The sequence below is a fragment of the Phoenix dactylifera genome, chromosome 13, assembly GCF_051530095.1.
Source record: "Phoenix dactylifera cultivar Ajwa chromosome 13, Ajwa_hap1_PhDact_Kaust_v1.1, whole genome shotgun sequence".
Taxonomy (NCBI): Eukaryota; Viridiplantae; Streptophyta; class Magnoliopsida; order Arecales; family Arecaceae; genus Phoenix; species Phoenix dactylifera.
Genome location: NC_143202.1, coordinates 22,587,849 through 22,614,878, shown reverse-complemented (window position 1 = coordinate 22,614,878; position 27,030 = coordinate 22,587,849). Strand labels below are relative to the sequence as shown.

General features: G+C 37.9%; 2 protein-coding genes across 3 annotated transcripts; one reads left to right on the top strand and one right to left on the bottom strand.

Annotated features, from left to right (window-relative positions):
* Nucleotides 1–3,410: 3,410 nt before the first annotated feature.
* On the top strand, nt 3,411–5,402 carry MAD2 (DNA-binding HORMA family protein). The gene is made up of 7 exons (XM_008814191.4): nt 3,411–3,662; nt 3,784–3,799; nt 3,928–4,058; nt 4,204–4,324; nt 4,596–4,699; nt 4,884–5,005; nt 5,109–5,402. The coding sequence occupies exons 1-7, from the start codon at nt 3,590–3,592 to the stop codon at nt 5,163–5,165; spliced, it is 624 nt and encodes a 207-aa protein (XP_008812413.1). The 5' UTR covers nt 3,411–3,589; the 3' UTR covers nt 5,166–5,402.
* Nucleotides 5,403–6,486: 1,084 nt separating this feature from the next.
* On the bottom strand, nt 6,487–23,525 carry LOC103723309 (trihelix transcription factor GT-4). Of its 2 annotated transcripts, XR_015972578.1 has the most exons (6): nt 22,436–23,525; nt 20,694–20,732; nt 13,214–13,345; nt 12,673–12,900; nt 7,433–11,695; nt 6,987–7,187 (listed from the first exon to the last, which is right to left on the bottom strand). XR_015972578.1 is itself a non-coding variant. In XM_008814192.5 (5 exons), the coding sequence occupies exons 1-5, from the start codon at nt 23,058–23,060 to the stop codon at nt 6,973–6,975; spliced, it is 1,239 nt and encodes a 412-aa protein (XP_008812414.1). In that variant the 5' UTR covers nt 23,061–23,525; the 3' UTR covers nt 6,487–6,972. The 2 variants fall into 2 exon arrangements, 1 of the variants encoding a protein (XP_008812414.1); XM_008814192.5 differs by lacking the exon at nt 7,433–11,695 and having other exon boundaries at nt 6,487–7,187.
* Nucleotides 23,526–27,030: the final 3,505 nt, after the last annotated feature.

The following is a 27,030-nucleotide window of genomic DNA, read 5'->3' as shown; positions in this document are numbered from 1 at the left end:
TTTCATAATCACATGTGCTAAGGAAAAGGCACCTATATCACATTTCTTGATCTAAGCAAGCTCTTTTATATCATCTGATTTTATTCTAATACATTATTCCTCTCTAATATTTTTATAAAATAAAAATATAGTAATTTCTAGACAATATATTTCTAACACTAACTCCTTTGGGCGGAATTAGGGTTACATCCCGATGCACATAGTTCCACAAATGAAAATATTACAGTAAAGTATTATTTATTTTAAATTTTTTAAATTTATCTAAAAGTCTCAATTGAATATGATTGCACCAACCATCAATGAAGACTAAGATCCATCCATTTAGGTTAGATATCAGTGTCCCACAAACTCCAGTGGGAGTAGTTGCCCTCCAAATCACACCTAGTCCTTTCATCCATGAGATAGTATAGTTTTGTGCTTACAACGTTAAATCATGGGGAACTACGAATAGATTTTATTATCACAGAAATAAAGCAATAAAGAATTTAAGATATACAGCAGCAAAGATGGTGGTGCAGGTGATTTGGGAGACAGGCCATGAGGCTCCCCTGTTTCACTTTTATATAACTTTATACTGATGGCTCACGGGCAACCTAAACTGAGCCCATATGAGATGGAGTAGAAGAATTAGGTGGCCGTGTGTCACATCTTGTGAACTTTTGCCTTGTCCAAAGCTGATGAGGTTAAAAGACCCATCTACTCATCTTCTTGTTAGGTCAAAAGACACTCACATTGGTCATGTAACAATGCACCATCCTTTTATTTCTCAGCCTTAGGTTAAAATATGAACTAAATTATTTGTATTGACATACCTAAATACAACATTAGAGGAAGGATCGATGGTTTTTTCACATTTTAATGATAATGATGTTTGAATGCATTTTCATCCTATGCGTAAAATATCTTGATGTCGGTTAAAGCATTTAGAATAGATGATTTTTATTATCCTCGAAAGTTTTGGGACCATGGTACCCTGCTATTTGGGCAGGCTTGGACCAAAGGTCTAAGGCCCCATTGGTAGGGCGAGGCTTGGAAAATAGATCTGTTTAATAAACAGGACATAATCAGGATTGGATATAAAAGCCCGATTCGGCCTTATTTTTAAAAATTTTTCTTTTATTGTTTGTTTTTATTTGATGTATTTGTTGGCTTAATTGACCGTTGTTTTTGATATATGAATTTAATCGGATGATAGACATGTTGTAGCTTGTTAGTAATATTTAATTATTTATAATTAGAATTTTAAAATATTTTCAATATTTTTAGTATTTTAAAAAAAATTAAAAAAAGGATCATGAAGCTCTAGGTCTGGTCTGAAAGCCGAAAGCCCAAGTAAAGGTGGGTTTGGGTTTGCAAGGTAGGCCCAAAGGTCGGGCCAAGTCAATATAATTTATATAGGTCTGACTTGACCCGACCTTTGGGCCAGTGCAACATAGAATAGGTGCATTGTCCGTTAACTCTTTCCCATATGGAAGATACGTAAAACTAACTTGACATTTATATAAAGTTAGTAATTAGTAACTTTTGAAATTTATCTTAAATTCTATTAGGAAAAAACTAAACGAAATATATGGTTAAAGCTTCAGTTGTTAGTTGTGTAGATTCTATCTTTGTCGAGCCAACTAAGGTGCCAGTCAAATTGATGGACCATTTCAACTAGTAAATTTGATTGATAATCAGGATTCAATGCATTTGGCATTACTTGGATGTTTCCAATTTCCAAATGATGGAATTTAACCAAAGTCATGGATTGTGGTGGAGAGTAATAACATTGCTAACTTGGATCCGTTCTGATACTATTTGTAACAATCCAGGACTATACCTAACCGGAAAATATTATTTGAACTCCTTGGTCCTATATTAAGTACCTAGAATCTACTTATTGCATTGCCAATGTAGAACTAAATACCCGTCCATTTAGTCCCACATTAACTAGGATAGATTTTGAGAATTTATATTGAGCAGGCTTCCTATTTCGCTATATTTTTTCTAGTGCCCATCTTAAAGAAGAAATCTGAAAATCAGAATCTCCTCTTATAAACAGAGTCGTTAGTTCCATGATTAAAACAAAAAGAAAAATAAATCATGAATAACATTCTCTTTCTTCCTCGTCAAACCTCTCCATCTGTTCGCTTTTTCGTCAAGCCGTTTTTCTTATCCATGAAATTTTTCTTCTCCTTTCCGAGTCTCAATCTTCTCCTCCAAATCTTTTTTTCTTTTTCAAAATCTTTACTTCTAAGAGTTCATGAAATTTAAAAAATAGTATATGTATAATTTTTTATGTTAGGCAAAGCTTATAAATTATGTATTGTGTACTAGTACTGGTCAACACCATATTCTGAAAATTATATACCGATTTATATAGAGGTGTGTACTAGCTTACAAGATGACTAATTTACTTGATATATCATCTCGCTATGTAGTGTATAATAGTATAAAGTATGTTCTGAAAACTGTATTGATTTATCTAGAGGTATGGATTAGATCACTACTAGTGTGTATCAAAAAAACTTGTAATATGTATCAGGAAGTCGACGGGTGTATATTAATTGACAATATAATGTGTATTGGTGAATATTATATTTTGAAAATTGTGCATCAATTTGCCTGGAGATGTGTTTTGGGTCACTAGATAACTAATTTGCTAAGTATATATCACCTAAATATGTATTGTGTATTAGTGAACATCATATTCTGAAAATTATATATCAATTTATCTAGAAATATATATAGGTTTGCTATACGACTAATTTGTTTGGTGTGTATTATCTGACCACATAGTGCGTACCGACAAAAAGTATATTCCAGAATCAGGAAAGAAAAAAATACCAAGTGCAATTTCTTTTTTATTTTATTTTTTAATTATATGATTGATGACTCAATTAGTAGGAGTTTCCGATTTTTGTTTTTTTTTAAATTAACATTAAGAGAAATATGCAAAAATAGGAAGCTTACTCCATATTCTATTCTCTCGTGCGAGTATTCGCTCAACCAGTACCCACCACATGGCATTACCCTATTGGTCGATCTGCCACGTGGCTTTACCCTATTGGTAGATCTGCCACAAGTTTTTGACGGGCCCAAGGGTTCTTGTGACGTGGAGGCGCGTGCGGTACGCCACGTCGCCATGGGCTCGGCCACGTGAGATGGGGGGGTATGATCATCACTTGACGGGGAGCGGCTTTTGGAATGGGCAAGGAATGCTCCAGGATTCCGACCCGTTTAAACCCGAACCAGCTTGAAACGAACCGGACCGGTTTTGCCAAACCCAGATCCATCAGACGGCAGAAGTATCACCAGGGATTTAATGCGAGCGAGTCCCATTTTACCGTTAGGAGGAGAAAATTTAAAAAAGCGATGGAACCGTTGTGGAGCCTCCACCCGGGGGGAGAAAGAAACTAGCCGTTACCACGCCACGCTTCCCATTTATTTCCATCCTTTGTTTCTTTCCCTTCAGATCCCTCTCTATTCTCTTTCCTTTCTCTTCTCTTTCCCCAGTATCTCTATTTCTTTCTCATCTGCTATCGATACCGAGGAAACGACGACGCCGTCTAATCTTCTCTCGTTCAGATAAGAAAGGAAGAGCAGGATGGCTTCAAGAACCGCCTCGAAGGACATCATCACTCTCCGGGGCTCCGCAGCCATCGTCAGCGAGTTCTTTGGTACTTCCGTCGCCCATGCCCCCCTTTTCTTCTTCTCCATTTCCTTTCATATCTTGCAATTTATCTCTCATTTCTTGGAACTTTTACTGATTTATGCTTGTTCTTGGGTCTTTATCCCCAGGTTATGCAGCAAATAGGTAAGAAACTGAAATACCGAAAGAAAGTTTTGATCTTTTTTGCTTTTCTTGGATTGGTTTCCATGGGTTTTCTTTTATATTGGACCTTGAAGACACTTTTCTTGACCTGGGAGAGAGATTTAATGCAGCATTCTTTACAATCGAGGTGTCTACCCAGAGGAAAGTTTCACCAAGGTGAAGAAATATGGCCTGTCGATGCTATTGACTCAGGATGAAAGTGTGAAATCGTTTATTGGTAGCCTAACTTCCCAATTATCAGGTAGGTTCTTTCCTCTTCTTCTTTTTTTTTAAAAAAAAAGATTCGATGTTCTCTCTTCTTTAGACTATGAGATTTGCCTTCTTTTGTTTCTTCTTTTGGGGTATTCAATCTGATATTGATGAATTTTTTCTTTTTAATTGAGAAGAATGGTTGGAAGCTGGGAAACTACAGAGGATTGTACTTGTAATCATGAGTATGGCCACCTCGGAGGTTCTTGAGAGATGGAATTTCAACATAGAGACTGATGCCGAGGTTGTTGAAAAGGGGTAATTTTTTTCCTCTCCATATGAAGCCTATGTTCCTTTTGAGCAAAATAAAGAGCACAAAATGGAGTTCTCTTTCTCTCTCTCTCTCTGTCCAAAATTTTTATGCCTAATACTCCACAAATAGTTCGAATTGTATAGGAACAATGATCAATTTTAGCACGAATTATTTGTAGGGGAACCCTACCTTCTCTGATCCATTCGACACGTGAAATTTCTATCTTTTATAAATTTACATCCTACTGATTATTTGGCTTGCAATGATCTATTTCAGGGTGAGCAGGGAAAAGAGTGACAAAGAAATAATGAGGGAGATTCAAGCGATCATGCGTCAGATTGCCTCCTGCATTACTTATTTGCCGTGTCTCGATGAACCCTGTAATTATTATTTCTTATTTTTACCTTACATGCTTTTTGGACATTGTATATCTCTTTTGAGATTTATATTTTAATTAAATGCAATCAGATTTTGTCAAAAATTATAATTTGTTAACTTCTTACCTTTTCTATGTCTAAGTATGCATTTTGATCCTGGTTAGTCCTGATTGTGCCCTTCATTTAGGTGTATTTGATGTGTTAGCCTACACCGATAAAGATGTCGCCATCCCGTTCGCTTGGATTGAGAGTGATGCCAAGCTGATCCAGAATCCCCAAATGGTGAAGTTGCATTCTTTTGATACCAAGGTAGGATTTTTACTTGCCTCTGAAATTTTAAAGATGGTCTTTGTGCTAGATGTGATCTGATTGTGTGATCATTACTTTTAATTAATTTCTTTGGTTAATGCAGATACATAAAGTGGATACATTGGTTTCGTACAAGAACGATGACTGGGACGAGAAGTAGAAGCTTTGTTTTAGATGTTGCTGTGTGAATCGTTCATTCACATTGAGGCATAGGATTGTTGCATACGTTTTCCATTGTTGAAGGCGTAGCATTTTGTGCTGAAATGTGAAGATGGTGTCTTGTTAAATTTAAACTTAAATGTCATGGACTGAAATTACATAGCTAGGTTAATGATTGAAAAAAAAACTTCATTACTCAGATATATGAATACTCCGAACATATACTGCATTTGATGAACTTTTAAAAAGATAGATACAAAATGATTGTTAGATCCAAACTAGTTTGCCAAGGTGGATCCAAACCTCCATTAACACTCAAAATAACAGTTCTGACTTATTTGAGTGTCGCAGAAGGAAAAGAATGGCGTTTCGTCACATATCCTGCTCTTACTGATCAATAATTTGGAGGTTATCATGGATTCTTAGTTAACTAATTATATACATCAATGAGAAGCATTTCAGCTCCTGGGTTTAGATCAGGCACGGACCGACCGTAAGTGCCTCGATCATAATTTTGGTGAATTTGTTAAGGTGATGCAGGCATATGTGGCATATTAGGAAGACAACATGATCAAGATTGCGAACTAGTTGTATCTCATGATTCTTGAATTTCATGACCCATAAGAATGTTCAAGATTGTGAACTAGTTGTGTGTATCTGCATAGCTCATTATACAATGGTTATCTGCCACCACCTGATAGCTGAGCCAACCGTTGTTGGTTGCTCATTCTTTATTCAAGGCAAGAAAAGTAGGATCATGTAATACATTGGGTGCATCAGTCTCTTTCAGGTCTTCTACATTCATAAAATCTATTCCCATTTCTTCTTCAGGAGTCCAGATACCCCTCACCCAAACAATTGATTCTCTTTCAGGTCTTCTACATTCATAAAATCTATTCCCATTTCTTCTTCTTGATCTAAAGCAGCAAAGGCAGATCCATTTTGATCATCCAAACCACCAGGATGGGGTGATATCGAACCGAGGTGATACCAAACTGAAGCAATGTGGAACAAGAACGGTTCTAATTTTGGTTCGGGGCGAGCCCGGAACTTGTCTGAATTGAGCAAAACCGCCCAGTTCCTCATGATTCAGACCCATCTCAGACCTGTCATTGGTTAAAACAAGGAAAAAGGTGAACTTGCTTCTCATTGACCTGACCTGACTGGTACAGCACCTTGGACAGATAAAGGACATGGCAAGATATATTAAGCAGCTGCATGAGTGAAAAGGTCAACTTAACCTTTTAACTGACAAAATGGAGAAGTGTAATTACCAACTGCACACCCACTAAAACAGCAGCTGTCCAGACATGTTTGAAACCTTTTCAGCGAAAATCATTTCGTGTAGATTTATCAACAAGGTTAATAACAGAGTCCAGCTACATCATCTCAGATGTGGAAATGGTTCATCGGACATCAAACTGCAACAGAAATTTTCTAGTCTACATTTTTAATCCGATGGTGTACAAGAATGGATAATGATGGTGTTGCTTCACTAGGAACTTGAAGGATGTTTGATTTAAAACTCCTACTTAGATATTCTCAGTAAGTTAGTGCAACCCCATAATGGTCACACAGCATGAACATTTTGTCGATCCCTGAAGTATATAGTTGTCTGGTGCTTTGAGTCGTCATATTTTTGGCGCTCCCTCATATACCAAGTAGTCTGATACCCAGATACACAGCTTCAGAGCTATTCTCCATAATCCAGTGCACAACCCCATACTGGCCAAACAGCATGAACATTTTGTGAATCGCTGAAGTATATAGTTTAGTCCTTCGAGTTCATAATATATTTTTGGTGCTTCCTAATCACCCAGTAGTCTGATACCCTGATACACAGCTCCAGGATGAAGGTCATCCATGGTATCAAGGACTCTAAAGCCACTTAACTCTCTTAGGCCAGTCCAGCCATTGCGATTAAGGAAATCACGGAAATCCTCTTGAGTGTAGATTGTCTTTTCCTCAGTTCGAACTGGTATGCGGTCGGTCTCATCATATATGCAAATTTTTATTGTTATCCCTGAATCAATCAGAAAAAACAGGATATAAACATCAGAAAACTACCAATTTATGTTGAAACAAGATAAATTGTCGTTCCAAAAATTTGAATATGAAGAAATTAATCGGAGAAACAGTAATTTTTCAAAAGACCATGTAAAAAACATAGATGTAAAAAACATAGAAGAGTTTACAAAGTCATCCAGACAAAATGCTCCGTATTGAAACTTTCACATGCAATCATCCCCATAATTTGGACAAATGTACCTTTGCCATTGCATTAAATAGCCAAAAGCAAGTTTGAGAACGTGCAGCTGACTGACAGCTCTGCATTAATAAGATGCAAGCATCTCCAGGTGATCATGACTGCAGGATACATGAGTAAAGATACTGCCCAAAAATAACCATTTTGACACTATTGTACTGACATGAATTTGAATAGATGAGGGCGCATTGCCATTTCTCAATTGACCTTGCAGAGATAAATGCATTGCATTTGTGGCATTTAATGCATTGGTAAGAAAACCAGGGTGCCCCTACACATTCATAATACCACTGCAGCTAACACCTTTGATTGTATAGAATTATAAATGCAAGCATACGTGCATGCATGCACATGCCCATGAACACAAACGCGCCCGCCCACACGTGTGTATGTTTTGCTTGTTCCACGCAGCTGGTTACTTAAAACAGAAGTAGAAACAAATTGGTAAGCAGCAATAATACCCTCATGTCATCTGTTGAACAGGTGGAACTATGAGTATGTTCGTCGAACTAGATGATTTGAGTTCAAACCCTCTGCCATGCAACTTTCATCATCTTGCCCTTCCATTCATGTCCCCTCCAAATCTGCCCACATCTATTTATTACCTGAGTGTGGAAGTCCTTAACATCTTCATCGTAATCCTTGGAAGTCTGCCCCTCAGTCCTCCCCCACCACCTTTATCAACCATGATACTCAGCCATCTAATCACTTCACTGATCACTTCACCACTTTCTTCCACTGTAAGCAATCAAAATTAGGTACAAGGGACAAAGGCATGAAGTAAGCGATGAGAATAAATAAAAGCTAGCAGTAGATGGAAATAGCTAAGAGGAAGTCAATCACAAGCTCAGCACTAACCCAAGAATAGTGTGGCTGAGAGAAGGTGGGAATAGAGTAGATGAATTGAGTACTGGTCAGTGATTAACAAGAGATTAAGTGATAAGGTTAATACAGCTTGTCACTCGTACAGTTTAAGTAGGGTACACAATGAATATGGAGTGAAGATGATTAGCAGTTACATCAACAAAGGGAGGACGGAGGGAAGGGACTAGTAGCAGGTGCAAGATTTAAAGTGGGTTCTCAATCAAATTTCTATATTTCATGCTAATCATTGTAGATGTAGATGAACTCGAATAAAAAACTGACAGATCTGATTATGTTTGTAAAAAGAGCTGCCCTAGATTATTTCTAGCAGCAGGAATTGAGTGTGCATCTCATTAGTTCAAGCCACATGATGTGCCATTCACATTGAGAATCCATCCATACAATTGATCATGATCTATAACAGATAAGATACTCTGAAATCAAAAATCCAATGATTTGTAGATTTCTTACATATATCTGGAAGCCACAAAGCTATAAAAGGAACTTCTTAAAGGGCTAGATATGACTATTTGCTTCCATTTTTACTTTAGGAGATCAAGATCAAAGATATTGAATTCTTGGATTACAGGATCAACAATGCAATTTAAAAAACAAATTCTAAGTTGTCGCCATCAATGTTATGACCATGCTATTATTCAACAAGATACCTCCAAAACAAATGCTTATCGTCTTTTTAGGCATTAAATGTTCAGATCATGATCAACATTTTAGATTCTCCATATGGATGACCTACCTGCTAAATTGCATTGATAAGGTTTGGGCTTTGGTGTAGGGTAATAAATGGAGAGGAGTACTATGGGAGGAGAATGAGGAAGGACCAAGGAGAGAGGACATCTAGAGAAGTGGAAGGAAATGAAGGAAATTCAGTGCTGGGTAAGTAAATATCTTGTGATATTAATGTAACTCTCACAATATCATGTGCAAACACTCCTAAAAGCTTTTAAGCCCAAAAAGCATAATTAACTCAGGTACGCCCTCTAGCCAACATGCACGATGGGATGTCCAAATCGATGATCCACACCATTCATCATGATCTATAATAGCTCAAATACCTAGAAAGGCATAAATGAGCTGAGATTGAGTAAGCAGAACATGCTTAAGCTCAGCTTGCAATCCAAGCTTCAGCTCGGTGCAGGTCAAGCCAAAATCGAGTTGAACAGCTTATTTAAGTGATTTGTGAGAACCTAAGGCCCGCTTAGGCTTTACATGTACATACATACATACATACATACACATGCTTTGAGCTAATTCCACCATTATATGTCACACTAACAGCTTAAATACATTCTTCTTTATATATTATTTGTTAAATAAAATAGATAGTAAATTATATATTTTGTTTTTTTATTCATAGAATTTTGACCTTGATTAATCAAACACAACAAATGTAAGTATCAAGCTCAAATCCTTTACTATTTGAGTGAACTTCTACTAAGCCGATCTCGAGCCAACAAAATATGCTTACAAATTGCTTGCTTGTGTTACCAACTTAAATGTCTAGAAAATAAAATTCAGACTTTCTGAGGTGTATTACTCATTTTTCAAGTGATATTTAAATGAACAATTTTGTAGTAATACAACAAATGACTCCTTTTGATAAAAGTTTAGGACTGCCCAAGCTATTGAATATCATGGACGAACTTCATGACCTGCCATGCACTCAGGTCCATGTCATGACAAATAACTGTGTTTTTGGAACATTAGAGATTCCGTGTATATATGCATGCACACACATACGGGCACATATCACGAGCATATAGGCTTGTGCAAAGCTTCTCAGAACAAAAAATATACATAAAAACTTATCGATATAAAATAAAAAATAGGGGAATATATGAAAGCAATTTAAATATCATGATCTTGAAAATAATGAAGAGAATATATGGAGTGATTAGTTTCAGAAAATAATAAGTATCCATAGTTTTCCATGTTTGACAAAATGACTATTCTTTTCTCAAGGAAATGGTGTCCTTTATGTTAATGTATTTAAATAATATATATTATTTACTACTTATGGGAGTACCAAAAATGACTGCAGTCATATACTTCAATAAGGTAGGTGCCTTTTTTCTTATAAAACTTACCAACTTTAGCAAGGAGAGGAAGAGATGGTATGACCTGCTATCTGATAATATAATGCACCTGCTTGTGTGCATGTTCGTAGAAAATATTAATATATGTAATGTAATTATATCCATAAATAATAATTTCTAGTTTGACCTACATGTCATAGGTGTGACTAAAAGGAGATGATCTCTTTTATTTATTTAAACTTTATTAGAAGAAAATGCATTTACTTGTGTTGCATGGACACTCACATTCAGCTTGGCGATTTTGTCGGATATGTATTGGAATCAAGAACACCTCATAACTAATAAACTTATCAAATTCACTGATTTCAGCTTTAATGATGGTTAGAGCAGGGGGTTTTCCAACAATGAATTTGACCCACCATAATGATGCTAGAGGTAAACTTTTGTTCTTTAAGAGATTGACCACGAATGAAGAAATGAAAATAACTTTGTGAAATGTTAGTTTTTTCATACCCTTGACTGCAGGAAATTTTGGATAAGAAATATATATACTAATGATCTTAAAAAATAATATCTTCTAAAGCTTTCTTTTATATGATATCTTAAAAATAAACATATAATTTATTTACTTTCCTACATGTACCTGTATCTTCTTTTCTTTTTCTTCTGGCTAAGTCAAATGCCTATCTATGTGCCAGAATCCGATTTTCATGTCAGTATCCTTAGAATGCTGCTTTGTTTTTATTTTTTCCAAAAACCAGTTTGCTTATTTTCCTAGTCCATATGATAAATTTACATTATTATTCAGTGCAGATTTCAACATAACCCTTTACTTTCCAATCCCATGACTGTCAAGGGGTCAGGGTACACTCTTCTACAAATTTTCTCCTCAGTATTTGTTTCAGTGTCTAAATGCACTCACTTTTTTGATATTTTTTTTCTCTCTCTTAAAGCCTGCCTAAAATTGATATTCATGTGGCCTGCATTTGATCAACAATAACAATAAACCCTCATTTAGTAATGACCAACAATAGAGAAATCTAATAGGTTTGGGTACATAATTTCCACCATGGACAAACTAATCAAAACATTATATGCATTTGCATGTTTCAAGCGTTAGTAATATAACAATTAGAATTCAAAGCCTGTAAAGGCCATTTCAGGAGGTTTTGTAGATTGGCATGGTTTAGATATCAAGACCTGATTTTTCTTTTTCTTTTTTGGTGGATCAATAATGCTCCATGTTCACCTAGCTAGTTCACCCATCATGATAAATCTTGAAGTTGGTTGCAAAAGTTTCCCATAGTAACTATTTCCCATCAGTACGTAATTCATGCAATTTTCACCCTATGAAAAAGTGAAACAAGGAGAAGACTATTAACTATTAAGGAACTTAATAAGAAATAATATAAAGGAAATGCTGAGATTTGCCATGAAGTTTTTCCTCATACAAAATGGTAGAGGCGTGAGCAAAGTTGTAAAGTTGGGCTTATTGGGGTTGGGGGCGAGGGCATATGAAGGTAGAAAACAAAAACTAATAAAAAGGTCATGATTGACCTAATAAGATTTTTATCAACCTTCCTTTCTCCTCATCCACTTCCTCCAGCCAATGTAGCAATATATGTTGAACAACATATTCCATTCAAGGGACTAGAAAACAACCGAGACTCCTAAATTTCTTATGCTTATTATTTAAGTTTAATTTTTTTTGTTTCATGGGCATCACAATGCCAAACCCTAAAATTCATGCTCACTTTATGCGTCCTCTTCTGCCCTTCTTATTATCAAGGACCACATAATTATTTTTTTTAAAAAAAAATTCCATAAATCTTTCCCGATACCTCCTATTCTCTTATGCATGGTTGTACCATTTCAGTTAGTCTCCATAAAATCCTAAAATTTCTCCTACAAAGTTATTGATAAACCTATAATTAGAAGTATTAGATTTATAATTCATGTAAAATTGTGGGTTCTACTCTCATCTTGGAAAATCTTCCCATAGGCCATGTTGGCATGCATCAATGATGCATCTCAAAGTGATTTTACACCCTATCTGCCCAATGCTAATCATATAACGAAATAATATTATATGCCTCTTATACCCAATATTGCAAATTAAATGCTGAAAAGATAATAGTGCCATCTACAAACACCCTTGAACTATTCTGAAAGCAATATTCAAATATTTGTAGGGAGATAAAAAATGAATTTTCTGAAACACATAGAAAAATATGTTTAACTGTTAAATTTGGATAACCATTACACAAAATCTTAAAGGAATTTATAGCAGACCGTCAAAAAAGATGTAAACATTTTATCATTACCATCGTCAAGATGAAGAGTATAGGTTCCCAGCGGCATGTCCCTATCAAGGCTGCGAACCACCTCATCTTCATCCTCCAGCCAAAATGCCCTTTTAGTCCTTATTCCAAATGCTGATTTGATTGCATCCTTTATTGCCTCTGTGCTGCCATCAATACCTATCTTTCTAGTGTAGTCTCCCCACTTGATTGAAATAACCCTTCCACCATATGAGGTACGATTATCACCACCTACCAAAAAAAAGTAGTCAAAACCAATGGAAGGAAAGCATTACTTTTGCAAAACTGCCAGTACATCTACCTGTGCTATTTTATTAAGTTATATCAAGATAGGCAGAAGATATTGTATCAACAACAGATAGTGATATCCACTTTGGAATATCACTTTTGGCATAAAGCTTAAACATCTCCTGAAACTTGCATCTGGTCTTAGAAGATTCATTTTCCCAGAAACCAAGAAAATTTTCATGCTTCTGAGGCACATAAGAACCAATAAACAACACAATGCAATAATTTATCTAGACTGCAACTAAAGGTGCGCTACCATTAGCAGGGGTGTCTCTCCAACTCCAAGGGGGAACACCATTAGTTGCCACTTCATCAGCTGCTGTTATGGCAAGAGGATTTCTCTCATGATCCAAACGCCTGTCCACATTGAGTGTTGACCTACCATTCCCTGATATTCACAAAAATAGTTCTCTTAACAGATTCAGAAGGTTAAATATGGATTTGTATGGTTGAACATATTTATTTCCCAGCAAGAGCAATATACAAAGTTCACAAGTTTACCCATGTAAAACTTATGAAGCAAAGATCATAAGAAACTATGGCCTTCATATTCATGAGATGAACAGGCCAAAGGCATATCAAATGCATATGAGGCAAAAATGCATATTTTATGCGTGCAAATGAGAACCATAAATGACCAGAAATATTATTAAAGAGCCAGTACTAAAAAATAGATTGACTTAATCAAGGTTCCAACCACTTATTGTACAATAGTTTCAGGGTTTATTGTTATGTAACTCTTCTTAACACAATTTTCTTGAAATGCAACCCCAATACATCTAACATATAACTAGATCTACATAAAAATTTTGTATCTACCTTCACACAACTATACATGGCAGTGCCATGTTTCAGGACAAAATTATATCTAATCTCTTGGAGCTCATTTTGACTCTGCCATTTATTCGGATAATATACCACCTCTTCTCAAAGAAAAGCATAGTCTATGTATATATGTAACCCCATCACATCTAACATATAGCTAGATCTTCATAAAACATTGGGGTGGCAATGCTTAACCCGTTTAACTTAATTCAACCTGTTGTAGTTAGGTTACTTGTTGAATAAAATGGTCAGGTTCGAATCTGGATTTATAACATGTTTAATAAGCAAGTTGGGTTAGGGTTGACAGATTTTAACCTATCTTACATCTTGCCCGACGCATACATGGTCCAGCCCAATCCATTTGCCACCCATATATGTATGTATGCATGTATATGCATATGTATATGTATATACATATACATATATACATATATAGACATATATACATGTATGTACGTATACATGCATGTACGTATGTAAGGGGTGGCAATGCTCAACCCATTTAATCAAAATTCCTAGGTCAAACAACTTGATTATCAAGGGGTGATCAAAAGTTTAGGATCGTAGAAAAGATCCAGACTCACAAAATTATGAGATATTAAATATAGTTTAAGTTTGCTAACTAAAACAAGAATGGTTAGGCAGATAGTGATTGATTAACTCTCCATGCGAAAATGCCTTGAACACTCGATAAAAGCTAGGCAAATCGATATTTTAAATGGGTAACTAAGAGGATAATTAGAAAAAGCCATAAGTTTTGTTGATATATGAAAGGAAGATTATCATTTGTGTAGTGATGAGTGCAAAATATAATCAAAGTATGCGTTAGAACACATTTGTGGGTGTAAAAGGTCCTTATTAAGTCCAATCATATACATAACTAGTAGTTTCATAACCTAGTAAACAAAACTAAAAATATAGAACAATTATCACAAGTTAGAAAATACGTATTATTTTATATTTGATATTTATCATTAGTAATTTAACAAATAAGTTAATAGGATTAAAACACACACACGCATGCACACATACACACTCTCAATTCTTGAGTTCTATTTCTTCTCACATTTGCTCTATAGCTCTTTTAAAATCTGATTATTGTGCTCGTGCCCATGCAATCATATGCAAGAATGGTAGTGCAATATGGCACAAGTAAGAATGCAACGGAGGTAGAGGTGGCATCACATCCACAAATACAACATATAATCAAAGTATGCGTTAGAGCATATTTATGGGTGTAAATGTGTCAACATCATATAGGTCTTTATTAAGTCCAATCGTATACATAACTAGTAGTTTCATAACCTATTAAACAAAACGAAAAACACAGAAAAATAGTCACAAGTTAGGAAATATGTATTATTTTATATTTGATATTTATCATCAGTAATTTAACAAATAAATTAATAGCATTAAAACATACACGCACGCACACACATACACACTCTCAATTTTTGACTTCTATTTCTTCTCACATTTGCTCTATAGCACTTTTAAAATCTGATTACTGTGCTTGTGCCCATGCAATCATATGCAAAAATGGTAGCGCAATATGGTACAAGTAAGAATGCGGCCGAGGTGGAACCGTGGAAGTGGCATCACATCCACTAATAGTGGTACAAGCGAGAATGCAGCAGAGGTACAGGTGGCATCACATCCATATGACCATATTCAATGCTGAATTTAAGTATCTAGTTAGGGCTAGAATCAAGCAAGGTCAATCAGACTACCCTCTTGCTCGAGCCTGGCCTGAAAAATTGTTGGGGGCTTCTAGTCAAGCCTAAGTCTGCAAAATCTCTATAAGCTTTGACCCAAGCCTGATTTTGACTTGAACATGAGCCCTGCCCTAAGTCCAAACAGGGCCCAACCTCAATCAAGCCAACTAGCTCAAAAATGTTGGGTCCAAATCAAACCCGCTTCCTTTTTTCCATCTGCTGCCACCCTCTCTGTATCTCTCTCTCAGCCAACGAAGGTAGGCTAGAGCCCTTCGATGGTCAGCGGAGGAGAAGAATAGAAAGGTGGTGCCCCCCTGGTGGGACAAATTGACGAAGGCGGAGTAGAAGGGTAGGCGGAGTAATAGAAAGGGAGGTGGAGGAGCAAAAAAGGAGAGAGAAAAGGAGGGAGAGAAGGGGCGGTGGAAGAGAGAAAAGGAGAGTTGGTGGCCCCGCCAGTGGGAGAGTTCGAAGGAGTAGAAGGGAAGTAATAGATGGAGGGGTGGAGTAGGGGATCCGGAGTAGTAGAAAGGGAGAGCACGAGTGGATAAAAGGAAATTAGGGTTCTGTTTTAGGATATTCAATCCCATCCATCCATTTCAAATAGATGATCAAGATCTAAACATATCAAATAAAGTAAAATATAATTTTATAAATTAATTAAATATTATTTAGGCTTCATGCTAGGCTTGGACCAGGCCAAGGACCTATCCAACCAGCCTCAAATTGTTTCGAGCTTTAACTCTTAGTCTCGAGCTCGGGCCAAATCTACAAATGTCTGCACCCACAAGCCAAATCCATGTCGGTCCAACCCGACGTGCCTCTGGCTCGAACGACATTTCCATCCATATATCTAGTCCACTAAAGTATCCCAATTATATCCAATTAAAATAAAATCTAGTTATAGATCACATGAAAAAGAACAGTCGATGTAATATTCTATGAAACGGTTCCGACCCCTTAGGGTTCACAACTTGATTGGATGTGGCCCAACCGACCGGAATCGGCTAGAATTGGCCAGAACCGGACAATTCCGTCCGGTTCGAACCGGTACTGAACTGTACCGGTCACTGACCGATACATGTCTTGGTACCGGTTCGACGAACCTCGATTTGTATAGAATTGTTTCATATTCAAAGTGATTGAGATTTAGCCAAGTGGCAAATATCTAGCAATCGCAAAAAACCTAGAAGTTCTGCAATAAATTTTAAAGTACTTCTCCACTATACAGATATACAATAACTTTACTGGGCAACCTAAGACCTCCTTTGTAATTGTAACATCCTCTCATATCCAAATGATTTTTATAGCACAGTAAACAATCTTAATTTTTTTGGGGATTGCATAGACTCTTGCTCCTCTTCCAACTGAGAAATCCCCCTCTAGGTATCAATCTCCTTCCATCCAGTCGCATGAACACCTTTATTGTGTGCATGCCTTCTTGCATGATGGAGTCTCTTGTGTTAACCCTGTTCTTTCAAATTCAGGTCTCTACATACTGACCATTTATTGCATGCACTTAGACCAAGGTTCAATGTCTCCTGCTCTTCAACCATCCAAAGCATAACCAAATAGCAATTATTGTTGCGTATTATTCTCACTTGCCTTCAACCCAACCAGTCATAAAATTGTCAACCTTTAGGTCAATAATAAAGCCTTAAATTTCCCCTTAACTAATCTTCTGACATTAGGAACCATACATGGCATGTCTTCGTTCATAATGCATGGCATTCCAAATAAAAGAAACATGATAAGCTTGGCCTCCCAGGAGAAATCAATAAAAAGGATAACCTTATATTCATCTATGAAACCATAATCGCCAAGTTCCTCTTCTATGATTTGACATGCACATGGACTACTTCTTTAATGCCCTCAACCTACTAGACCGTAAGCTAACTACCTTCATCTTGTTCTAATCCAAAGAACAAGGCCAAACATTTTGACCTTCATCAACACAATTGTTTGTCACTCATGCATCCAACCATGTCTCAAAACATGTCCTGATAGAGTGCATCCTAAGTTCTTGTAAGAGCCTTTATGATCTTAATCTCACCAAAACTATTAAAGCTCCTAGCATTATGCCATACTTATTATACTCCTTTTCCTTTTTATTTTCTTGAGAGCACTTGTAGCCTTACAATACATGTATCGATTGAAAAGATGTGGTCTTCTGTGAGACCTTGATCTTAAAAGTCCTTGCCTTAGTCATATCCGTTGCCCTTTTTGTGATGACTCCTAGTACAAATATTGCCCTCAACCTTGCATGCATTTCCATGTCTTAGTTCCAGAAGTAGGAGCAAGTGCGGCATCAGATGCGGGTGCGCGTGTTGGGAAGCAAATACTTTAGAAAACATTTTTAGAAAGGAAGCGCTTAGGAAGCGGGTGCTGCTTCAAAATTTGGAAGATTCTAAAGCAGGTGTATTACCTTGGGTAGAAGATTCCGAAACTTAAATTCAATCTCATGTCTAAAGTTCAACTTTGAGTCCTACAACAACTTAAGTTGTTGCATCTTTTGAACCAGTATTTGAATCCCCCGCAACTGAAGCACTTGTTCCACTTACTGTCAGAGCCCAAGCAAGAAGAAGATGAGCTTGACCACCATTGACATCCACCTGATGATAAGCATGAGAGGATGAACGTATCAACATATTTTTCAACAAGAACTTGTCCAGCTTCAAGACTCCTAAATAGAATTTCCTTATTCTGAGGAAGGTGTTGCATCTCCAACTCTTTCTTGAGCTCTAACCATGTAGTTGAGCCAAGAACCCTATTTATGTTGTCAGTTTCTTCACCTCTTCAGAAGGTATGATGTAATTCATGAATACATGTTTGTAGTCTACTTAGATCCCCTTTGAGGTGGGTAAGATGGTTATTATTGACCTGCCAATATATTAAAATAAACTTTGGTATTACTGAATTTTAAGCTCATCATAACATCTCAACTACAAAGTTTGATCCTTTTTCCTCATCAGTGCCAAAAACCCTAGCATCATAACACATGATATAGCCCACTATTATAGCCTAATCTTAGTCTTAAGTCATCATAGCTTGCAGAAGAGTACCAAACTTAGATTTAGTTCAAACCAATGTGAAAGTTGAGGAGCATGAAGCAAACTCATCACAAGCAAATATCTAGTTCAAAGCATTGTGAATAGACCATTTCAAGACAATGGCAGTTCTCCACTAGGCCCTTCAACTCATCAAGTTGCAACTTTTCTGCAGTAACAACTCCAGTTGCCCTAAGCAATAGCGTTGTCAAGTAGCTCACTTTGAGATATTATTGCTCCATAGCTCCTTAGACTTGGCCATCCTCACCACATTGTAAGGTTCTCAAAAGAACAGACTACGTGCAAGTAGCTCATGTTTGGCTCGAAATTGAGCTAGATATTGATTCATTCAAATAGTAAATGAGTTGAGCATGAATTGAAATCTTTTAGTTCAAAAGATAAATAAATTGAACACAAACAAGGCTTGCTTCAATTGTGGACAGCTCGATATAGGTCAAAACATAAATACATAAATATTACTTTTAGTTTTAATTAATAAGAATTAATTGATATGCTATAGTTAAAATTAAGTATTACAAATATTTATGTAGAATCAAGATATGCCTAAGCCATTAGATCTTAAGTCTAACAATTGCATTTTTGAGTTGAAGGTGAAGCATTGTAGCCATTAGATCATAGATTTGATGATTTAGGATCATTGGATAAATGGGCTGAAATAAAAGAGGTCAAGCCCAACATCTCTTCAGCCTCTCACTCTTTCAAACACCATCCCATCCCTCTATTTCCTGTCTCCAATTCTCTATCTCCTTCTGCCTCCTTCTTTCTCTTTCTCTCTTCCTCTTTGAGTTGTCTCTTAAAGGCTCAACGGCATTATCCTTGGAACTCCCATTTTGCTCGATGCCATCCCTTGAGTTCTCATGGCTTCCATGGCTCTCTTCAAGCAACTACAACATCAACTAACTCCCTCTCCCTCCTCTCCCCCTCCCCTTTGGCTCCCAATTTGGATCTCTCCATCCATCTCCTACTCTTCCTCCAATCAAACCCATTCCAATTATCAAGTTGAATCGAGCTCTATTTAGCCGGCTCAACATGAAACAAGCCAAGCATGATCTGTGTATTCCCAACTGAACTCAAACTTGAGCCAAGCTCAAGCTGACCATTTACAGTATCAAACCGAGCTTGAGTTGGCTCATTTACACCCTACATAGTATGCCTATTACTCTTCCAACTTGGTTCCATGATAACCATTGCTCCTCTAATCTGTCCTCTCCTATTTTCTAACTTAGGTTTAATAATGGTTATAGAAAAATAGTTACTTCAACATACAAGACTATGCAAGAATTCTAGTTTTATGCCCCTACTAGTAATTAGCACTAGAGCACATGCCATATGCTAACCATTAAAGCACAGTATTTAGACTTTGGATTCACTCCCATTATAAGGCACTAAGAGACAAGCAAGTATGACATAGGTGAGTATGCTCAAGTTTTTACAAACATTATGTAACTTGCCTCCAACTTCATCCCAACTGAAGGAAATATCCTACTTTATGGGCATGTTACTCAGCATAGAGCAGCTAGAATGTGCTAATTGGCATAAATTGGATAGCCGACAGTCCCTTTACTATATTCAACACCTTACCAATCTATGATTTATTCGAAAAGTACACGAACTGTTTTAAAGACTAGGTTTTCCCAATCATACCACCAATTACTAGTACCAACATACTACAGTAATATTCATCGGAAGATTTTCACTGATATTACTACGACAGGAAAAAAACATTGGCTCCTTTTTCAAGTTTTGGGGGGAAAACATGTCTTATTTTATCTCAATTATACCTATAGTTGAGAATTTTTTTTTCAGTAATATGTTACTTCTAGTTTCCCCTTGTATATTTTCATGATATCTTCCAAAGTTTTGTTTAAATTACAATCGGTTGCCATCTAGAGCCTCTCAAAAATCTCAACCATATGATTACGAGCTACATAAGTAATCTGTTGTGTGCAATGACATGTGGCCGAGAAAGCAGAAATTAAACCAACCCTGAAGAATAACATTCACAAAAGTACTGTGAAAACTAAACTACACAAAAGGAAAACAATCAAAAATTGATTATGTATATGCAAAACCAACTAATTAACCATGTAAAGAGGGAATTATCATGAATTCTAAAGTTACAGTCGAATACCTTCCACAGACCCATATGAAATGTTAGCATCATCGAGACCTACAAAAACAGAAGAAATAAATAAATAATTAAATAATCAAATAAATAATCAAGCAGTCACAAGAAGTAACTGCCAGTACATAGAGGGTGTGGTTGATTGGATGTAGTCATGCAGCTAACTTGATTAAATGCAAACGATGAAACAACAAACATGCAGCCTATTACAATTTATTAACATCTCAAAAGAGGTGAAAGACAGGAACAAAAAACAGTAACATTACCATCTAATTTTGCTGGAGCAAAGATCAATCATTTTGTGCAACACCATAGTCTAAAGACAACAAATTGGTAAGCTTAATCTGAAAATAGAACCCAAATGCTCATAGTGGCAACAATTCACAGGTCAAGAAATATCCTATAGACTTCAATTTTTTTTGATAAATTTGTTAGGAAAATGATATAGTCATAAACCCATGAGTTCTGTTAGCTTACTTTTCACATTGAATCTTATGTCATGCTCCATTCAGCAAAATTTAGAGTCCACATATTCATATATCAACACTTCAAGTTTAGACAATTCATCGAATACTTTATGAGGAAGAGCTCTCTCCACCGTTCACTTCTAATGCTTGGCAACAAAACCCCAAAGCCTAGGTCAATGATCCACTGTACAGAAATAAACAAAGAGCACTCTCCCAAAAAATGATCAAGCAAAGGCCTTATCCTATGGTCTATAGTCACCCTACACTTCACTCCTGCTCTAATGTTTTAGAACACTCTCAGAAAGGGTAATTGTATTAGAGCGGGAGATCCATGAATTTTCCAAGCAAGAAAGAGCATTCCAATAATGCAAATTTATGATATAGTAGTATTGTGGATGAAGGTACCTAAAGTTAAATCAAATTACTGCTCATCAAGCAAATTAGATAAGCTGGTGCTAGAAGCAGCGCAGAATGATGTAGCATGGGTTTTGATATCACTTTGATGATTTCTATGTCATAGTACATCAAAATCTATGAGGAAAAATACGGAAGGTCCATGGAAAAGAAAATAGATACAACCCACAGAGGCCAAAAACTCATCACCACTGAAAAGAATTCATATTTGTTGAAGGAATACAATTATTATTTTTATTTTCCAAAAAAATTATGGAGTTAAACTTATTTGAGTTACAACTCTCTGTAGGCAGTTACAGTGTAAGACTTGAGTAATTAGAATTCTATTTTGAATCAAAACGCAGGTAGGAAAACCTAGGCATATAATAAGTAAAATTTGGGGTCTCCAGGCTGTCCAAAAGATTTTAGTCTCAGAAGTATTCGCATACATGTTTCAAGGGAGATATTATATGGAGTCATGAAAAAGCAAGGTACATGCACGAAACTGGCTTTGGTGTCTTAGGGAATACACTGCCAGCATACTACAGACATGGTGATAGATACACTAAAATGTCCAGATTTTGCTAAAGAAAGTATTTTGTAACATAAACATCCCATGAAAGAGTAAACAGTTTGTGAAACATGCATGCGATCCACAATTGTTTGCAAAGTCAGGAAATGGATTCAAGCAGAATCACCCTCATATCCTACTCTCAAGCCCATGCATTAATTCCTGGGCAAGGGAGGACCATGTCTCCAAATGGCCAAAATGACAATCAATGCAAAATGTCAAAAGACCTCTTTTCATCCGTCGATCAATCAACAAAAACTTTCCATCAAATCAGAATCCAAATTTAATAACTCGAAAGAGGATCAAATGAATAATACCTTTATCGGAAAACTGCAGGTAAGAATCAACCTTGGAGGCCGGGGGGCTCTTATAAGCTGCGTTCTTGCTCCTCTCCTTGAGCATCTCATCAAGCTCCTTATAGTACGACATCTTCGCGGCCCCGCTCCCCTTGGCTTGGTGCTTCGCCTTCTTGAATTCCTTCAGCAGGTTTCGCCACTTGTCCGTGCACATGGTCGGCGACCGGTCGAATCCCTTGTCCCTCATCTTCGCCGAGATCTGCTCCCACAAGTGCTTGTTCGACTTGGAGGTATTGAACAGCGCATCCATCTCCCGCCGGAGGCTTATAAGGCTCCGCGTCTCCTCCTGGACCCAGGTCTCAGCCCGCTTCTTGGGCGCCTTCACCTCGTGGTCCTCCCCGCTGCTGTCGGCCAAAATCATCTGCTGCTGCGGCTGCTGCTGAGGCGGCGGCAGGCCGCCATTGCCAGCGACCTGGATCATCATGCCGCGGCCGTCTTCTTTGTAGTAATCAACCGATCGAGGCTTGTCAGACAAGTACATGCTCTTCCTTCTTCCCTGCTCCTCCTCGTCGCCGTCGTCCTCTCGACTCCGGAAGCAAGGGAGGACGGACTGGGAGAGGTATTGGTCTAGAGTGAGTAGAGACATCGGACCAAGATGAGAAATTTGGTATCAAAATGGACTTCCAGAAAACCAATACCCATGTCTCAGATCACTCCAGAACAAGGGCTAGTAGATACCGACAGAATCTTAGGAAAGGGAAGAAAAAGAGATCAAGACAAAAGGAAAATTTGGGTTTCAGGGACAGGGGGCAAGGAATTTCTAGTTGGGTTTTAGATGGGGTTTAGACAAGGGGAGAAGGGGAAGAGAGACCATTTCTTGGGATTAAGGATGGGTTTCAAGATCGAAGGAGGGAGAGAGAGTGAGGAGGGATTGGGGAGGGTTTTGGGGTTGGAAAGGTGCGACCTTTTCTCTCCCTTAGGAGTGGGAGATTGGCGTGGGAGAGGGAAAGGGAGGAAGCGTAGGAAGTTTGCGGAGAGTTTGGGCCTTGAGTAGTGTACTTTGCGTCCGGCTCTTACGAAAAGAGGTCGGCCGCAATCTCTCTCTCTCTCTCTCTCACTCACTCTCAAGAGGGAGTAGAAAGATTTTACGGCAAGGCCTCATAATTTTGTAGAAAGATTGCTTTCCCAATACTACTTGATGGTATAATATATGGTATATGCTAAATATACCATATTAGTACCGATAGATATCGGTACCAGTATGTTAGTATCGGTACGCTTGACGTACTGCTTACTATGCCATACTGATACTCGGTACGCCTATCTAGTGCGGCACCGATATAGAGTCCGGTACCGGTACGACGAATCTTGGTATAATGAATAATTGACCATTGGATTCACCTCATCATAACTTTGAGATGCTATGGCAAGAGAAGAAGAAGACCGAAAGATGCATTTCTCTAAGGAAGTAGAAAGTTTCTAATGTATCACTACATCAGAGCGGACCCAATTCGTAACCTATGTGAACTAGGAGATACTGCAGCACGGATTCATTAGAGCTGACTATAGGCCAATCCTGGTGCTTGTGATTAGATTTGAACTCTTAGTCTGACGAAGGCGTCAAGGCTTAAATTAAGTCTCATATCGGTTATTTGCTGGATAGATTTTAGGTACTTATACATGATTAAGAAATCCAAATAATCCCTTCCGGATAGCCATTTTGGATGAGGTCCTCGGTTGTTATACTTTGGATGTACATTAGTTTCTAAGCCTAAGCAACCTCAACATAAATGGGGAATGGCTTATGTAAAGAAACTGTTTTAACTTTAATACCACTTCCATCACATTGCCCAACTCGTCCTCAATATTGAAGACAAGTATTGCCTCGAACGGGATCTGATGCGGGATTTGCACCCCGACACCAGCCCGCACACCGGCCGAGCAGGAAAAGCATCCGCGTCCCTTCCAGAGGTATTGTCCGCTTTGGGGATCGGGTGAACCGGCCCAGCGGCTGCCGCCCCCCCGCACGGTTTTGTCCCCATCAGGGCCCGCTCCAGGGATCGGGTGAACCGGCCCAGCGGCTGCCGCCCCCCCCTCACGGTTTTGCCCCACAAAAGGGCCCTCTGGAGGAAAGGTTTGCACCTCCTCATTATAAGGCACAGACCTTTCCGTTGATTAGCCGATGTGGGACTAAACTGGGAACCCCATCCCACAACACAGCCCCCCCAGCGGGAAGGTCTGTGCGTGGCCGGGTCCCTTCCTCTAGCGCCATCTGATGCGGGATTTGCACCCCGACACCAGCCCGCACACCGGCCGAGCAGGGAAAGCATCCGCGTCCCTTCCAGAGGTATTTTCCGCTTTGGGGATCGGGTGAACCGGCCCAGCGGCTGCTGCCCCCCGCACGGTTTTGTCCCCATCAGGGCCCGCTCCAGGGATCGGGTGAACCGGCCCAGCGGCTGCTGCCCCCCCGCACGGTTTTGTCCCCATCAGGGCCCGCTTCAGGGATCGGGTGAACCGGCCCAGCGGCTGCCGCCCCCCCTTCACGGTTTTGCCCCACAAAAGGGCCCTCTGGAGGAAAGGTTTGCACCTCCTCATTATAAGGCACAGACCTTTCCGCTGATTAGCCGATGTGGGACTAAACTGGGAACCCCATCCCACAACAGGATCTATTTTGTAAATCCTTACAAAATATTGAGTAACAAGCTATAAGCATTAAGAAGATCAGCAACTTTGAGATTTGTTGGAGTGTCAATGTTGATCATAGTTGGACTATTAAAAGTTCATGGATCATTTCAAATATCAATCTTTGTACCATCATGAATCATCCATGAAAATTTGAGAGGACAATTGAAGAAAACTTGTAGAGCTCCCTTCAGATTCTTGAAGATCTACTGTCAGCAATGGGATAACAAGCATATAGGACCAATAGACAATTAGCATGAACTAGAGAACTCAATAAGTTGTTCGATTCTAAACAATTTTAGCAGCCAATTTGGTCAATAGAGCATAATGCCGGGCACTGAGAGAAGGGACTCCGAAACCACGATTACTTAACGAAATGAATCCAACAACAGAGTACTCCTTAGCCAAAATAATTTCTCATTGAATGTTCAATTTCAGCCACAATCAACTTTGGAATCACCATATCTGCCATCAAATAGATTGAAATAGAAGCTATCAATAAGGACCAATTTCTCCATCATAGAAAGCCATCTCCGATCGATCATTCTGGAGGGCGACTTGGCCACAGCCGTCGGATGGATTCGAAGGGGGTCGAGGGATGAGAGCACAGACCACCCCCTGATCCGAGACATAGAGTTGATGATGAGAGATGGGGGGGCCTTTCAGGCCAAGCATGTATTCAGATAAGCCAACGGGGCAGCTGACTAGGTGGCTGCCTACATGGCCCACCACTCAGGGTTTACCCTTTGGTCTGGGGAGGGGGAGTTGCCATTGGCACTCCGCGAGTTGTTGTATTTTGACTTTATTGGGTGTATTCGTACACGTCTTGTATGAAGCACCCGTTTTAAGCAAAAAAAAAAAAAAGAAGCCATCTCCATTTCTATCCTTTTGGTCTATCCATCACCTTTTGACTTAATGGACTGAAGTCGGAAGTTGGTAGCTTTTTATCAGTCAATGGAGCAATAGATACTTCTAAGGAGTATCACATTCAGAAATGCAAAGGATTGCGATTCTTGGGCTGAACGTAGCAATAGATTTAGGTCCTGTTTGGGGGAGCTTTTGGAGGGCCACAAAGCACTTTTTGGCCCTCCAAAGTACTTTTAGATAAAAAATAGTGTTTGGTAAAATTTTCGGAAAACTGTTTTAGCTTTTGCGGGAAGCTGAAAGCAGCTTTTGGGGAGAAGCTCCAAGTTGGAGCTTTCCGAAAATGTTGTTTTCAGCTTTGTCAGGTAGCTGTTTTTTGGACCAAAATACCTCCATTTAAATCTCACTTTTTTTCCCCCAAAATCCTCATCCCGCCTCTTCCTCTCTCACCCATCCTCTCCCTCTCCCTCTCCCTCTATTCCTTCTTCCTCTTCTTTTTTTTTTTCTTTTTTTTTTTGATTTGGGAGTTTGTGGCTACCCACGGTGGCAGGCTGGCAGCCATCATGCCGGCCGCCACCCATGGTCGGCGACCCCTTTATATTTCAATGAAAAAAATAATAAATAAATAAATAAATAAAATAAAATAAATAAAAAAGAAAATAATAAGTGAGTGGCAAATAATTTGATCTAAATAAATAAAAAAATATATTAGTAATTATTTAACCAATTTTATCACCTAGCTAGAAAATTTGTTAGATAGATAAATGGTCATTAGAAGGATGAAAAATTAATTTACACTAATAATTATAATATTATATATATTTATTATTGTATTATACTATAAATATTATATTATATTATATTATATCATAATACATTGATATGTTATGTTAAATAATTTAATATTATATTAAATTATTATTCTATAATACATGATATTATAGTACAATATTATAATAATATATATTATAGTACAATATTATAATAATATTATATTACATTAATATTATACTATATCATATATTTATATATTAATACATATTATATTTTATTATACTCTGTTCTATAAT

Bases quoted from the DNA above. Each gene is read 5' to 3' on its own strand.
- MAD2 (XM_008814191.4), top strand. From the start codon at position 3,590: ATGGCTTCAAGAACCGCCTCGAAGGACATCATCACTCTCCGGGGCTCC. The intron at 4,325-4,595 runs GTAATTTTTTTC...GATCTATTTCAG, and splicing joins GCCGAGGTTGTTGAAAAGGG to GGTGAGCAGGGAAAAGAGTG. The intron at 4,700-4,883 runs GTAATTATTATT...CCCTTCATTTAG, and splicing joins GCCGTGTCTCGATGAACCCT to GTGTATTTGATGTGTTAGCC.
- LOC103723309 (XM_008814192.5), bottom strand. From the start codon at position 23,060: ATGTCTCTACTCACTCTAGACCAATACCTCTCCCAGTCCGTCCTCCCT. The intron at 20,733-22,435 runs GTATTATTCATT...CTGTTTTTGTAG, and splicing joins CCTGCAGTTTTCCGATAAAG to GTCTCGATGATGCTAACATT. The intron at 7,188-12,672 runs GTAATGATAAAA...TGATTGATTCAG, and splicing joins TACTCTTCATCTTGACGATG to GGATAACAATAAAAATTTGC.